Raw genomic sequence first — 16007 nt, forward strand, 5'->3', positions numbered from 1 at the left:
ATCAATGATGAGAGAGTCGCTGATTGAGCCCACACCCGGGCATGTGCCCTGACCGGGAATTGAACCCCGATCGCCTGGATCCCAGGTCGACGCTCAACCGCTGAGCCACGCCTGGCCGGGCATAAAACAAAAGGAACTTTAAAAATTGCTCCCCCATCAAGTTCTTCAACGGCCTTCATTTCCTCTTTTCCCTCAATGCTCACACCTGCTGGCACCCGGTGCACTTTAATCTAGGTTGTCAGGTGGGCTTTGGGTTATCATTTGAGGAGCTGCCTGTGTCAGAGCCGATGCCACCAGCACTCGTTCCTGACTCGATAGACGTAGGAAGCAATGTGATTCACTGAGAGACACCCGTTTGAATCGAGGATCCCGATGTCCTAGTCCCAGCCCAGCCTCCCTGGCATTCGGTTTCTCCTGTGATATCAGGAGGGGTGGGCCCGGAATCAGTGGGCCTCAGCGTGAGCGGGCATCACAGTTCCCTGCAGGGCATGTTAAAATGCGGAGAGCTGGACCCCACCCCAGGGTTTCTGACTCAGTCGGTCTGGGATGGGGGCTGGAAATTTGCATTTCCAATGTGTTCCCCGGTGATGCTGATGGTGCTGGTCCAGGGTCAAACTCTGACAAGCTTTGGACTAACGAGTCTTTCTCAGTGGTACCTGGAATGCTGACACCTGTGCATGACTTTCCTATTCTAAAGATCACCTTCTTTTCTAGATGCAGCCAGCAGGACAGAAAATCGAGCTATTCAGTACAAATGTGAAAAGGTTCATAAAATGTCCCTCTCAGGTAGGCAAGGACTGGAGAGGGGAGGCAGGGGAATCTCTCGCTGAATTGGGAGACAGGTGGGGTCACCAAGCGGCCTTTGCTGTGAAGTGGGTATCTTCTGGCTGAGACATTAGCCTCTTTAGAGCCATTTCAGTAGAATCATGGCCCCTTCCACACCTGTGGAGGGCATAGGGGCAAAGCCATATCTCACCTGGCCCCAAGGGTCCCAAATGTGAAGATGGGTTTCTTAAATATGGGCCAAATATGTAACAGGCATGTAATTAATGTTGCTGAATAAATGGATGGGAAAATAACATAAATGAGTAGAATTCCTTTTACTATTTCATGGTAGTCAAAGTTTGGGCTTTCTTGATGAATTGGTAAGTTTTTGTTGCTAGGCTATAAGAACAATGTAATTTACCCTGTTTCCCTCTTTGCTTTGGCTGCCAGGAAGCTTGCGATTATGTTCTTTTTTCATGGAAATATATGTACTTTGCTGGTAGCATGGGCCCACAGGTAGAGAGCAAGAGATGCTGACAATTGCAAATGGAAAATTTTAAAGCATTAACGGACTCCTTCCTAGGCAGGGAACTCACAGGCAGTACAGAGAAGAAAAGCCAGAGAATGGTTTTCGTTTCAATGATGGCATGAATGTTCCAAACTGGCCAAAGGCACTGCTGGGTGATAAAGCCTGATTAAAGGGTACAGATTTCTGGGTCATGGTTCCAACACATTACTTTTCTCTGCAGGAAATGCCGTATCTGTTCACCTATAGAAACAGCAACTACCTGCCCAGGTTGCCAGAACCTACTGAGAAGCTTGAGGTATGGAGGGGTTTTCTGTGGTTGACACATATGTAAGTGAACCGGGGGCTGTACACCTTGCTGAGTCTGTAGAAGCTTCCACGGGGTTCTTTACATCCTTTATGGGCAGGCTGGGATGGGCAAAGTATTGGGTAGGTGGTGGCTGTCTCCGTGGTGCTGGAAGCAGGCCTGCCCTCCACCTCTGCCTTGAGAACAGCCTGGCAACCAGCATCCTGCAGCTTCATGGGAGGTGTTGGGTGTCAGCACTGCCTGCTCCCTGTCTGTCCTACTCTAAGGCAAGGTTCTTTGGGCCCTTCCCCAATCTCGGACAAGTCCTTTTTTTTTTTTAATAGAAAACTCCAGTCTCCAAGGATTGAGAAAATACTCTGGAGTATAGCAATTTTGCAGTTGTTGTTTTTTTTAGTTGAATTTATTAGCGTGACATTGGCTCACAAAACCATACAAGTTTCAGGTTTCAAGTGCACAGCTCAATAAAACATCATCTGCACACTGCATCCTGCACCCATCACCCCAAAAAAGTCTCCAGCCCCATTTCCTCCCCCTTTGCGGCCCACCACATGGCGACCCCCACCCCCTTTCCATCTGGCTGTCCCCACGCTGTGGTCTGTGTCTCTGGGTTACGTATGAGAGTTTTTTGCTTAATCCTGTCACATTCTTTCATCCAGTGCCCCCTCCCCTCTGACAGCTGCCAGTCTGTTCCCTGTACCCATGCCTCTGTTCCCACTTTGTCAGTTTAAACTCATCTGAGGCCTTAACCTGAAGAGAAAGTCAAGAAAGGGCTGAGAAATATGGTGAGCTCTGAAACCAGACAGTGTGGAGACCAGAAGGCTCAGAAGTGGGCCCACGCCTCAGGGGCCACCTCGCACGCTGGTGCCCTGCTCATCTGGTGACTCTCCCTGGTACTTTCTGTCCAGATTAGATAGGGGACCCTGCACTACTCTGAGGAATCCAGTGACACTTGCAGGTCGATGTCCTCCTCTTCAGAGGACTGGGGACCCATGTGGGTTGCAACAAATTCTGTCTCCTTATCATATGAAAGGGTGGGAGTTAGTCCAGGAGGTGGGGGCAATGCTGGTGACCTGGGCCTGCACCCCAAAGCCCGAGGGACACACTGTGAAAACTTTTATTTATCAAGTTGTCCCGCACACTTTCTAACTAACACCAAGCAATGAAGATACATCTGAGGGGCAGCATGGCACAGTGAGGTGAGAGAACTGGCTCTGGGTTCAAATCCAGGCTCTTCCACTTACTGGCTCTGTGTCCCTGGACAGATAAGGTGCTGAGCTTCTCTGTGCTTTGTTTATTTTCATATGGGAAGTGGTGAAAGTCATAGTCCTACCTCATGGAATTGTTATGAAATCATAATAAATAATAGGTGTAAAGCATGTGTAATAGTATCCGGCAGGCTACGAGTTGTGTATCAGTGTCACTGTTATTCCATGATAGAGCGAGTGATCCATTCCTGCAGGATACGGCTATTGATTACCCACATGCTCTGCGCCACTAGGACTCACGGGCAGCGAGCGCAGGGACTCAGAGCAGGCGCCTAATCATTATTTGTTGAATGAGCTAAACGGGCAGGCGGGAGGAAGGGCGGATATCAGGCATAGGAGGTAAAAACATCAATGAAATACTTTCTTGCCCTGAGGAACTCAGTCTAGTGGAGTGAACCAGCGGTTCTTGCACCATGGATTCATTCCTGTCATTCAAGTTTCCATGGAGTTTTCAGGGAGCACAGAGGCAGGGCAGCTAACTGAGACAGGAGAGAGTTGAAGAAGATGCGCCAAAGAGTGCCCACGACTCAGCCTTGAGGGAGGACTAAGGCCGAGCCAGGTGTACAGGGTGCGGGAAAATGGAAGGGAGGGAAGGGAAAGGGTGAGTAGCGGGAGAGCTTGGGCGCAGACATGGGCCATGGAGAGCACAGAGTCAGGTCAATTCTTATGGTTTAGAATGGCAGGGCCACCTAGGCCATGCTAAGAAAGATGGGCTTTATGTTGATATTAATACAGAATAGAAATGTATTTACTATTCAACCAACAAATATTTATTGAGCATCTACTGTGTACTATTCTAGCCTCTGGGGATACAATAGTACCCAAAGCAGACCAAAAATCCCTGCTTTCCCTGAGAATTTGGGCAAGGTAGTGACATAGTTCTGTTATGTTGAGAGAGAGACCCCTGGATGGTTCAGAAGCTGGGAAGGAAGCCCAGGGGACTGAAGGAGGCAATGCTGTGAATACTGCAATTTTCCAGGCAGGAAGAAACAGTGGCCTGGACGTAGGCTGAGGCAGAGGGACCAGAGAAGAGGGGATGGGTTTGGGAGCACTTGGAAAGGCTGCTGCGGACACCTGAGTGTCGAATGAGAGGGAGAAATCTTAGAGGAGGGTTAGGTTGCTATATTCAGTGATATTTTCCAAAGTAGAGACCTCGTTCCTCACCCAATTTCACGTGTTCCATCTCTCCTTATTTCTCTGTGTGTCTCATTTCAGTTGGGACTGACCATGCCATTGCAGTGCCCTAACAAGGATCCCTCCGACAAGATCCCCACCTCAGGTACATGTTCGAATCAAGTGATTTTTAAACTCATTTGAGGCCTGAACTCATCAAAGTAAGAGCAACCGTAGGATGGCAGGGCTTTCCACACAGCCTGAGATACACCCAAGAGGCTTGCCAAGGGCAGTGGAGACAGCTCTGTAAGTACAGCAAGCCTTGTTTAATGCGCTTCACAGATGTTGCATGTTTTACAAATTGAAGGCAGTACCCTCCACCAGCGAAAAAGGTGATGACTCACTTTGCTGACTCACTTTGCTCTCACTTTCCTGGGAGCAGGAAGCAGAAGGAACTCACTTTATTGTGGTGGTTTGGAACCAAACCCGCAATATCCCCGAGGTCTGCCTGCTTATCTGGAAGTTTATGCCTGTGTTTGATTGCTCTTTAACTGAAATAAGCTATGCGACGATATGATGTGATAAGATAGGCCGTGCTATGATGTGATGAGATATGATATGATCAGAAAGCATTTCTGAAGCATGAACTTTATGCCAGGCTAGCATTCCTCCAAAAAGCAAAACTGCCTGGGAGCAGGAAGCAGAAGGAACCAGTCCACACTCCCGGTCAGAGCCCCGTGCGACGCACTCAACCCCCACACAGAGCAGGAAAGCACACTGCCTTAGAAATGTGCCCTTTTTACCGCTGCTGTTTCCGAAATGACTGTTGTTGGGCCATGAAAATGAGAGTCATGGAATGTTCTAGGCAGAGACCTTGCCAAAGAGGGGCTGCCTAAGGGTTGAGCCTTCTCCAGGCCAGCCAGTCTGGGAGTGATGGTTGTGTTCATATGCCCATGGAAACTCTCGGGTGGTTGAGTGGGGGGGCCTGTATGGTGACCCACACAACTCGAAGCATCAGTCCGGGAGCATTTCTGCAGCAGTGAGATGGGGTCCTGCGGGGTGACTCGTTCGTTTGTTGATTGGTTCACTTGTTCATTCATTGATCAGATGCTTGTCGAGTGCCTCCTCTGTGCCCCGTAGGATAGAAAACTAAGTCTGGAGATGCCACAGTGCCTAGCAGGAACCTTTCAGGGACGCAAATCTTTGCAGTCAGGTTGCCTCCCTTTGCTGCATGTTAGTAGAATAAATAAACGCCCTGGCTGTTAGCCTGCCTCTCACACACGTCTCTGCCCTATACACTCGAAGCCACACGACTGGGGAGCTGAAAGTCTCCCCCAGCCTTTGGTGTAGAAGTGGCTCTTGCTCTACATTGCAGAACATAGGTGATCAAGATCTTACACACACACACTCACACTCTCACACACACCATTAGTCTTTGACTTTCCCCCACACACACCTGGTGACAACACACTCCTATTGGTTAGTTTACCAGCAGGATTTAGCAGCAGAAATAAATGACTAGCTTCATCTGTAGGCCCTCCTATAGCAAAAACTCAAAGGTGTGTGTGTATATATGTGTGTGCACGCCTATGTATAGAGAGAGAAGAGGAGAGGGAGAATTTCAGGGTTTTAATGGCCATAGTCTTCACCGTGAAATAACATCCATCCTATTTTTAATCTTATCATTCTGAAAGAATGATTTATAAAGCATTTCACAATCTGTCTAGATAGTGTCCCTGTCATGTCAATGATAACCAACCAATCGAGGAGAGCATATCTCAACATCTAAAAGTCAAATAAAATGTGAACCTCTTCTTCATGCCCTGACCCTGAAGATTGTTGTTTATTGCACTTGAAGATGTAAGTGCCAGAAATCTCAAGACCTTGAGATCTGAGATACTCTGGTGATAGGGGCTGTTTGAGTAAGCAGATGGATAGATTGAGGACTGTTCTATCTAACCACGTGGGCGTGGGACCAACACTCCCTCTCACAGGTCAGTGCTGGGCCTGCACATCTGGGTCCTGCCAGAGAAGTGTCATTTAGACAATGGCCACCGCTAACGGGACAGTAATGAGAAACACACTTCGTTACTGTGCATGATCTACGAGTGGACATTTTAACCATAGTTATGACTGCGGGGGTAGACAGGAAAAGGGCTCAGCACAGGGCCACCTTGTTGCTTTCCCTCAATAATTCTATTTCTGGCGAGGTGATTCCCTCTTCTGGAAATCATGTTTGCAATTCCTAATTGAGATGAAGCATCTGATACATGCTTATAAGAACAGGTTATCTTATCTTTATTTCCCAAATGACTCAGCACCTGGTAAGAGCCCATACATGTTTGCTGAATTAATCTGAAGTACGAGTATTTCTAATTCAGCAAATCAACAATTCTCAGGGTGCAAAAAGACCTTCAAAACCAACTTAGACCAAAGTATCTTCTGTTCAAACCATTTTTCTTGTAAAATAACTGTTTATCTTCAGAGTTATTTACAGAAACCTTCTTTGTTAGTTCCCTTTTCTAGTGTTTCTCTCAAACCAATCCACAGATACACCTAGCTAACCAAAAGTGACATTTCAAAATAGGATACTGTCTTCATCAGCAGGCCAGGGCCCCTGGCAGCCCGGGTGCCTCAGTCTCATTCCATCGGAGCCCACAGGTGATAAACTTCTGCCACTGACCTATGGGGCTTTGGATGAGATACATAGGGTTGATGTAAGTTTTTATAACTAGTTGGTATTTGGTAGCCAATGAATGAATGAATGAATGAATGAATGAATGCAAGCCTCTAATTTTTTCCTCCCAGCCAGTTCACATGTGCAGTTTGCTAGGCGCTATCTCATGGCTCATTGGCTATCTATTGAAGCTGGTTGTCTTAAAGTCAAGCTGCTAATTCCATGCAGATGGGAAAATTTATACTATTTGAAAATAGGGATCTACAAAGCTAATTATATGCCACTGTCACCAACAGTATGAATCAGAACAGTTCATTCATTTAAGCCATTGATTTCTTTCTAAGTTCCTGATATTATTTCTTTTACCCATTTGACTAAGACGAGCTACTCAAAAGCTGATATGAAAAATGCCCCAAGTTACAGCACTGAGTGATCACTACGGGTATCACTTCATTGTGAACCAGCAGTTTAATGTCCACTGTAGACCCTGAAGCTGATTCTGCAGTCACCCCATGCTCAGGGGTCTTGCAACTTAACCTAGCCTGTGACTAGGAAGTCATGATGCCCCACGGGGAGTACCAGCCTGCTTGTTCCTAGGTGGGACCAGTGTGCTAAGCAAGTTCAAACTCACCCCAAGACGTCTGGATGAGTAAGTGTTTCCCTTCCCTGTAGTTTCTATAATTTTAAGCTTGGAAAGCTGTCAAGTCCCTGACACAGAGCTCCTTACTTAGCTGTCATTTACCTTAACACATTTCTTGAGTTCCTACTTTGTGCCAGGCACATATCTTTTGTATAAACTCACACTGAAGCACTTCAAATGCAGAATCAAGGCTCCCTTCTTGTTCTAGCAGTGTACCACCACTGAAGACGTCTTTACATATGTTCCTAAAATCAGACGGCTTATGGGTTAGGCTGCCCTAGCTGACAATGAAGAGAACGTTTGTGTTTCAGAATGTCCCCACTTGGTTAAGTTGTTGGGTTACACAAGACAAAACTCCAAAGTGCCAAGTCTTTCTCCTGGGTGTAACTCTTCATGTATAGAGGGTGGCTTCCCCAATTCTCTACTCTTGCCTACCCTTTTCCTCACTACTCATCATATTTCATCATCGTGTGGATGGCCTTCTGATAAGAGGGCCCCTCTGAAGAAATCTTGATCAGTTAATGATGTGTTTATCAATTTCTTTCAAGGTGGTGCACAGTTTGTACCAGATAATGTTTAGCTAATCAGCTCCCACACATTTAATCTTATCTCTAAATAGTTCTTTCCCCAAGGAGAGCAATTGCTAAAGTGCTTTGCTGTGTTTCCAGGCTGTGTCTTTGTCATACATGATGTTATTAACAAAGCTCAAATCAAGGCCTACAGATATTTAAACTCCTCCCATCTAGGCTCAGCTCATTTGGCTTTATTATCTCTTGCAGGAAATCCTTTAGAACCACCAACAGGAGAAACCGCCTCCCCCACCACACATAAATCAATCTCTCTACACATATATACACACACATATGCATGTGTATGGGTGTATTTTCTGTCTGCTACAAATTTTGGAGACAGGAATGGCCAGTGTCAGCTGCCTCTTTATCAAATTATAATGTGCTTTTTATGCAAAGATATCCATTTCTTCTACATGTATCAGCCCCAAAGATTTCCCCTAACCTTTACACCCCAGAGTGTTCACAGAATTCACTGTATTACACATTATGGCAAGAAGAATATGGTGACTGACTGTCATCACCAGGAGCTAAAATGAACCCTCTAAAGTTGAGGGGAAGGGGTCTTTGTTGCCTTTTTTTTTTTTTTTTTACCCACAGCCTGATTTCTTTGAGAAGAGGTCATTTTAGAGTTCTTAGATTCAGCCCCATTGATGTGTGCTAATGCATGCAGCTGGCTTTGTGATTTGATATTGGTTTTCTAACCACATATCCTTGGGCCCCTCACAGACCTACTAAATCAGAGACTCTGAGGGTGGGGCCCAGCCATCTGTGCTTTAACAAGCTCTCCAGATGATTCTCTGCGTGCTCAAATTTGAGGACCACGAACCTATATATTTCGCATATGCACGTTCACAACTATGTGTGTGTTAGTTTGCATGCTGTCATAGGAAGAGTCAGGGACTTCTCTTTTCCAATGTAGCAGTTCCTCAGTGGAAGCGGGACTTCCCTGTCTGCAGAGAGCATGGGAATCAGGTAGACAAGGTGTCTCCATGGAAGGAACAGGACATTGTTTCCACTGGGTGTTAACACTGCTTCCTCCACGCGTATACAATCATGATTTGGATGCTGGTGAGTGAAGCGGGCTATAGTAGTCCAGTTGTGCCAAAAGCATCTTGTTCTCTGTGTGTCACTGCATGTTTGTGGAGTGACTTGGCAAAGAAGAGTTGTCGAGAAGGCTTCCTTGCACACAGCTTCAGTTTATCCAGCTTAAGCAATGGCCCACTGAATGAAGGGCTTCTCTGGGAGTGGCCACTCCCTGATACAAATGTTATATTGGCCTTCTCCCACGGCCTGAGAGCGATTTGACAATTTAGTTCAACATGACACCACTAGAGACGAGGGGAGGCACATCTAAGGAAAGAGGAGCTATGGCAATGTCAGGGTGATTGTGGGACTAGGGGAGTGGGAGATATTGGGGGGAGTGGGAGGAGAGCTTGTGATTTGAGAGGACAGAGCTACATATGGCATAAAGAATCTTAGGTGTGGTCCCTAAAATGCACCTGGACTCACGTTCCTGTGACTAAGGTGAAGGGGCAGATAAATACAGTCCAGGTGTACGCATGCAAGTTATATAGACAGGGAGGGGCAAGCGTAGGTTTGCAGTTGCTAGTATGCGAAACAGAGAGTTTATTCTTGTATTATTATTTATTTATTATTGTATTTTCTATATGAACAACTGTAAACCTATTTTTGCCCCACCCTGTAAAGCAATATTCATGTTCACCAGGCATAAAAGACCTTTGGCCCTAAGCCACTTTTCAACCTTATTTTTGTTAGTCTCCTTCTGTGTCCACCACGTAAGCCAAACTCTACAACTGCTTATGCTTCAGAGACATCACATGCTTTGCGGTTCCACATCGGTCCTTTCTGCTTCCCTCACCGCCCTGGCTCTCCCTCTACCTCATCTCATGCCTGGGGGCTTAGTTCTCCCTGAAGCCTTCTCTGAACCACCCCCACCGCACAGCCAGGGGAGATCATCCCCCGGCTCCAGAACTTCATATCACTGCGTACCTCTCAGGGTGTTTACCAGCCTATCAGTTATTATGAGTAAGGGTGCTTCCCGTTCCTCCCTAGCCTGAGAGGTTCTTGAGAGCATTGGGCATTTCTGATCACTGTGTAGTCCCCAGGGCACCCAGCCACTGCTTGGTGTTGAATATGTTTGAATATGTTTGTCATACGAGTAGACAGCTGTTTAGCCACATCATGTGCTTAAACTCGAGAGATAAAAAATAGAGTCAGGCTGTAGGAAACAGTTTGGTGGTTCTTCGAAAAGCTAAACATAGTATTATGATTACCCAGCAATTCTACTCCTAGGTATATACTCAAAATAATGGCAAACAGGCATTCAGATACATACTTGTACATGAATGTTCATAGCAGCACTACTCACAATCACCAAAAGGTGGAAACAACCCAAACGTCCTTCAAGTAATGAACGGATGGGTAAACAAAATGTGGTATGCCCATACAATAGAATATTATTCAGCCATAAAAAAAGAGTGAAGTACTGACACGTGCTGTAATATGGGCAAACCTTGAAAACATTATGCAAAGTGGAAGAAGCCGACACAAAAAGCTACATGTTGTGTGATACCATGTGTGTGAGGTGTCAGAACAGGCAAGTCTGTAGACAAAGCAGGCTACTGGTCGCCAGGAGCTGCGGTGGAGGGAGAAATGGGGAGAGACTGCTTAATGGGTACAGGTCTGCTTTGAGAGTAATGAAAATGTTTGGGAACTAGATAGAGGTGGTGGTTGTGCAACACTGTGAAAACAGCACTAAATGCCACTGAATTGTTGACTTTAAAATGGTTAAGTTTATGCTATATGAACTTCACCTTGATTTTTAAAAATAGTGGTATGAAAGCATTTCCCTTTTCACTGTAGAGAAACTGAGCTAACTTTTTAGCAAGATGATACAATACTTTATCCCAAATATGACCAGATCCGAGACTAGATTAAGTATTGCTTGTGAGTCGGCCACAATTCCTTCCCTAGCCCCGCATACGTTATCCGGGGTTATTAAATGCCCTGAGGATGACTGCTCACCTGTGGCCTCAGGTTCCCTCAAGGCCAGCAGCCTCCCCTCTGAAAGCTGGCCCACCTTCCAGCTCCAAGCCCTGGGCCAGGTGCCCCAGGGAGGAGACCGGCGGTCAGGCTCACGGCTGCTGTCGCTGAATCTTATGACGAGGACAGGCTCTTAGTATCTCTGTCCAAGCTGAATTGCTGTTACAAATGGACTTTCCATCCGTTTTCCTGGGAGATCTTCATTTGTGTTCAGAGGAGATAGGAACCGGATCTTCTATTCACTCCCGCTTGGTTCTCAGTTCACAGGCTGAGGGTGGCAGACATCAAAGTGGTCGCAGCCCTGGGCGACTCCATCACGGTGAGTTACCCTGATTGTGGAGGGAGGAGGCAGGAGGGGGGCTGATCTGGGTTCATGAGCAAGCCTGGGGGGAGAAGGCCTCACTCCTAGCTCTTCAGTGCTGCCATCTCCGGTCCCAATCACCAGTCCCTCCACAGCCTCCCTCCCACCCACCCTGGAACCCACCCACCCTGGCCTCTCCGTTACCCACCTTCACCCTAAGCTCACCATTCCTCTCCCAGCACTGGGACAAGGGAGAGAGCAGGAAGCGGGGGGATCCCAGAGGAAGCAGCTATGACAGAAGGGACCCACCCAATCACACAGCAGAATTGGACTAGGTCTCCCACCCATGGAGCAGCACTCCTTCAAGGACGTGCTGCTTTGTCCATGGAGGAAAGTTAAGGGAGGGGCAAAGAGGTGATGAGACTGGAGCAAGTGTTGATGGGGGGACAGGGAAGAAACCAGGTCAATGGAAGAGTCAGAGCTCCTAAAAATGATCCCAGCCCTTCTCTGCAGCCTCTCCCTGATGACAACCCAGGCCCTACAAAGAGGGACCCATGAAAAGCTCACTCAGCCCTTCGAGAGCCTGGGTGGGGTGTCCCGGAGGTTCCCAGACAGAATCTTCCATTCAATAGCGGCTCATTACAGAGAGTCCAGCTGGTCAGCAGCATCCAGGGCCTCCAGCTGAATGTTCCCCAAAGAGCAGCTGGCACCTTTCGTGTCTGTGGCCTGGTCACATGGGTATTAACTCACTCAATATTCTCACCAAAATCCCGTGAAGTCCGACTCTCCTTAAACTTAACCAATAAAGGGGAAACTGGGTGAAACAAAGTCAGTGTCCACAGCCACACAGCTTGTAATTGCTGGACCAGGACTGGAACCCATGGGTCCTGACTCTGTCCTGTACTGACCCCTGTCCTGTAGCTGTCTCCTCCCTGACCCCTCAGTGACTCTTCACCCCTGTGGCCCTCCTGCTCGTAACCCTCCGGGAAGGTCGGGCAGGCTGGTGCTTAGCACCGCTTACTCCGACCACTGCCTGCAGGTGTGGCCGGTATCACCTGCCCCCGCTGCCTGGTCCTTGAAGACCCTCTGGGCATAAGGAGTCTTGGAGAATCAGCAGAGCTGTTCAGGATTTCCTAAAGGGCAGCACTTCGAGTGTGACATACCTGGCGGGTGGCAGAGGAACTGGGCACCAGAGCAGGCATCACACCCTGAGGGGGGCTCTTGGGGAGGCCCACCCTCCTCCCCAGGCTGCCTGGGAGGCCAGCCTTCAGTGTGCCCTTTGGCACTGCCCAGCTCAGAAATAACATGCTTTAGGCAAGGGATGTGCACCTGCAGAGAGGGTCCAGATGGTGGTTTTAAAGACCCTGCTCTTCCATCAGCTGAGAGGGAGGTACTTGGCATTCCACGCGATGACTACCTTTTAAATTGTCCAGGTGTGAGATACAGTGATATAAAAGAATCGTGATGTGCTTCCTTTTATGACAGATTTTACACCTTTTTAAAAATGAAGGAACCAGGGTCTGAAATGTGTTCTTAGGAAAATGGACACTGCAGTCTCATTTTCAAAGCACTTTTGCTAGACTAATGGCACTTGATCTTGGTTCCGGCAGGGTTTGTTAGGGTGAGCCAAGCTATGGGCAGGCCAGGATTCCCAGCAGGGGCTCTCGCTGGGCTCTGAAAAGGGTGCTGCCTGGACTCCGGATTCTAGAGAGTGACCCAGCGATCCCGGCAAGAGCAAGGTGTGGGCCTTCTGACCAGCAGGCAGGGAAACTCACCACCTTGTTTCTCCCTCTCAGGCAGGTAACGGGGCTGGGGCCAAGACTGGGGATATCCTCGACGTCCTAACTGAGTATCGAGGCCTGTCCTGGAGGTGAGTGAGGGTGTGGTAAGGTCCTGAAGACCCCTTCATGGCAGGGCTGGGAGGACCCCTGGACATCATAGAAAACCATTCCTCTAGCAGAGGGATGAGCCACCTAGTACCTTTCATGAGAAACTTCTGGGTTTACTTCAAGGAAGGTATTCATCAGCTTCCCCAGACCACTGTATTTCCCAAAACAGGAGCTGGGACCAGGAGGAGTTTGGGGGAGAAACTACATAAAACTTTGGACTGGAAAAGCTTGTCTAGCTTCCATTTCTCCCCGTCGGAAGTAATCTTGGAAGGAGCCGGTGTCCTTTGGAGCCAGAGTTGTGTCTGAACCCTGGCTGCCCAGTTCTGTGCAACTTTGGGCAAGTTTCTTAACCTCTCTGAGCTCGTCTCCTTATATCTGAAGTGGGGATAATAATACTGCGTAAGCAGTGTCGTGAGGACTAGGGAGAGTTTAAGCACCCCAGCACAGTGCCTGACACAAAGTAGGTATCAATGGCAGCTGGCATCATTATTAAAGGGCCTTTGGTTGAGAAAGCAAAGCTCAGAGAAGGCAAGTAACCTGTCCAAGATGCTAGAAAAGCAAGTCGTAGAGTAGGTGCTTGTTGACACCTAACCTGGTGGCTTCCCCCATTGCGTGTTGCTTCCTGCAGGCTTGTTCCTGCTCTGGCTGTTATCAAATCCCACGAGCAGGACCTGACCTCTGTGCTTTGAATGTGGAGAGGGCAGGTTTGGTGGCTCCTCGGCCTGGGATCTGGCCGCTCTGGCACCATCTCACTGTTGAATCCCTGGCCTTTTCCCTCGTGATGCTGCTGTACGGGATAAACCCCGGACCCTTTGAGAGCCTTTTAAATGTTCCCAGATGTACTTGGCAGAGAAAGAAGGAACACGGATAAGCAGGGAATCCAGTGAGCTCTGGAATGGTGCATGTTTCCAGCCTAGAAACCCATCCAGCTTTGAGTTCCTTGGAATTTTAGAAGTGGCTTGGAAGATGGGCTGCTCTAGAGGGCACCCCTGGGGAATAGGTTTGTCCAGGCCCAAGAGGAACAGCAAGGGCAACCGTTTTCACTGTGTCTTCAGCGTATTAATAATAGCAGCGCACAGCTGGGGCAGGGCTGCACCCTGCATGAAGGAAGGTCACTTTCCTTTGGAAGTTGGGGGGAAGGGGGCCCACTTGGATCCCTGCCCCAAATCAACCAAGTCAGCCATGACCATTTCTTGTTTGGATGTTCAGGCTTGTGGGGAGAGGGGAGAGGAGTTGCTGTATTCCGGTTTGTTTTTCAAGGTTTTTTCATTTTGTTTTTTACTGAAATAATAAATAAAAGGCAGGGTCAAGCCCCCAGGATGTTTCTCGAAGGGAGAAAGGTCAGTCTTGGTAGTGTCTGAGGTGTTTTGGTGTCGCAGGCATTTTCAACCTTCATTTTGTTTGTTTGTTTGTGTTTGTTTTGTTTCCACAACACAGCATTGGCGGCGATGAGGATCTCAGCTCTGTCATCACCCTGCCCAGTGAGTACACACTCCCTGGGGCTGGGCCGGCTCGCAGTCACCCCGCGCGTTTCTGCAGCACCCCCTGGCGGCGGCCGAGGGCTTGTCAGGGAACCTCGCGGCAGGAGGCAGCCGCATTCGGCAGGGGGCGCTGCTTCCCAGATGTGGTCGCCCTGCTTTGCTTCTTGAGAGTGATAAAAGCCTGGGAGATATTTTTTCTTTTTTGAGAAATTGTATTTGTCCAAGAAAGAGAGTAAGAGAGAAAAAGAGGTCTCAAGCCAAATCTTAGTGCAAGTCATTATTAAGAAATGATTCAAGAAAAAAGGAAAGGAAACCGTCTCTGTGATGCCTGTCATTCTGAGCAGCACCTTACTGAGAGGCATTGATCTAGGCTTGGGCAGCATTAAGCACCACTGCGTACAAAGACATTGACTTCCTGGGTGTCGCTTTAGGAAACGTGTCATTGCAACAGTAAAGAAGTTATCTTTGTTCAGGCTGTGCAAACACAGTCGTATTTGGAGCTTGAAGTTTTCTTTAAATTATTTCACTGACAAGGATTTTTAAAGCCTGACTAGATTCTCTGAAAATCTTGTCTTAAAATGGAATTCTTTCCCCTTAAAATATTACAGCTAATAATTATACCTGAAAGGAATTTCATTGATCCCATTCTCACGTACTCTTCTTGTAATATACCCCTTTGTAACATATCTTTAGAAGCTAGGAAGTTATTTGAGCTCTCACTAAGAATTTGGTGATAGGGATTGCTTAATCTCCGCACAGGCAGAGCTGATTGGATTTCGTATTTGTTACCTGTTTTTGCTATTTGCAAATCCTGTTGAATTTAAGTAGGTACAGTTCTGTGGCACAAGTAGTCCCTGTCTTCTTTATTCTAGGTCTACACACAAGAGCTATTAATACGCTCCCCTCTTGCTAGGAGATAGTTTGGGTTGCTTTTATAAGTGTGATTGATTGGCTGTGAGCTGGCCTGGCCTATACAATAGCTTGCTGAGCTCTCTGATTCCCACACTATTATCATGAGTAACAAATGAAAATCAACAGGCTCAAGAGCTTTCACCAAAGTGACTTGCAAAGGACTGAGACAGTGTCACCCCTCAGGTGGACCCTCCTGACACACTTAGTCTTTTCAATAAATGGTACTGGGACAACTGGATAACTGCATGCAAAAGATGAAGTTGGACCCCTACCTCACACCATACACAAGAATTAACTCAAAATGAAACATAGACCTAAATGTAAGAGATAAAACTAACTCTTAGGATAAAATAAAGGAGCAAATCTTCATGATCCTAGGTTAAACAAAGCCTTCTTAGATATGACACCAAAAGTGCAAGTGACAAAATTAAAAAATAGATATATTGGACAAAATTAAATACTTTTGTGTTTCAGAGAAAAAAGACAACCCAAAGAC

The 16007-nt window shown here is 47.4% G+C and overlaps 1 protein-coding gene across 1 annotated transcript in view; it reads left to right on the forward strand.

Annotated features, from left to right (window-relative positions):
• The window catches only part of PLB1 (phospholipase B1), a 108306-nt gene that overhangs the window by 29137 nt on the left and 63162 nt on the right, over positions 1-16007 (forward strand). Inside the window, exons 16-21 of the mRNA XM_087823909.1 lie at positions 715-786; positions 1515-1589; positions 4079-4142; positions 11189-11247; positions 13026-13099; positions 14556-14599. Coding sequence (XP_087680035.1) covers positions 715-786; positions 1515-1589; positions 4079-4142; positions 11189-11247; positions 13026-13099; positions 14556-14599 — 388 coding nt within the window. The remainder of the gene's footprint in view (positions 1-714; positions 787-1514; positions 1590-4078; positions 4143-11188; positions 11248-13025; positions 13100-14555; positions 14600-16007) is intronic.

Source organism: Miniopterus natalensis, chromosome 13 (genome assembly GCF_054644295.1).
Source record: "Miniopterus natalensis isolate mMinNat1 chromosome 13, mMinNat1.hap1, whole genome shotgun sequence".
Classification (NCBI taxonomy): domain Eukaryota; kingdom Metazoa; phylum Chordata; class Mammalia; order Chiroptera; family Miniopteridae; genus Miniopterus; species Miniopterus natalensis.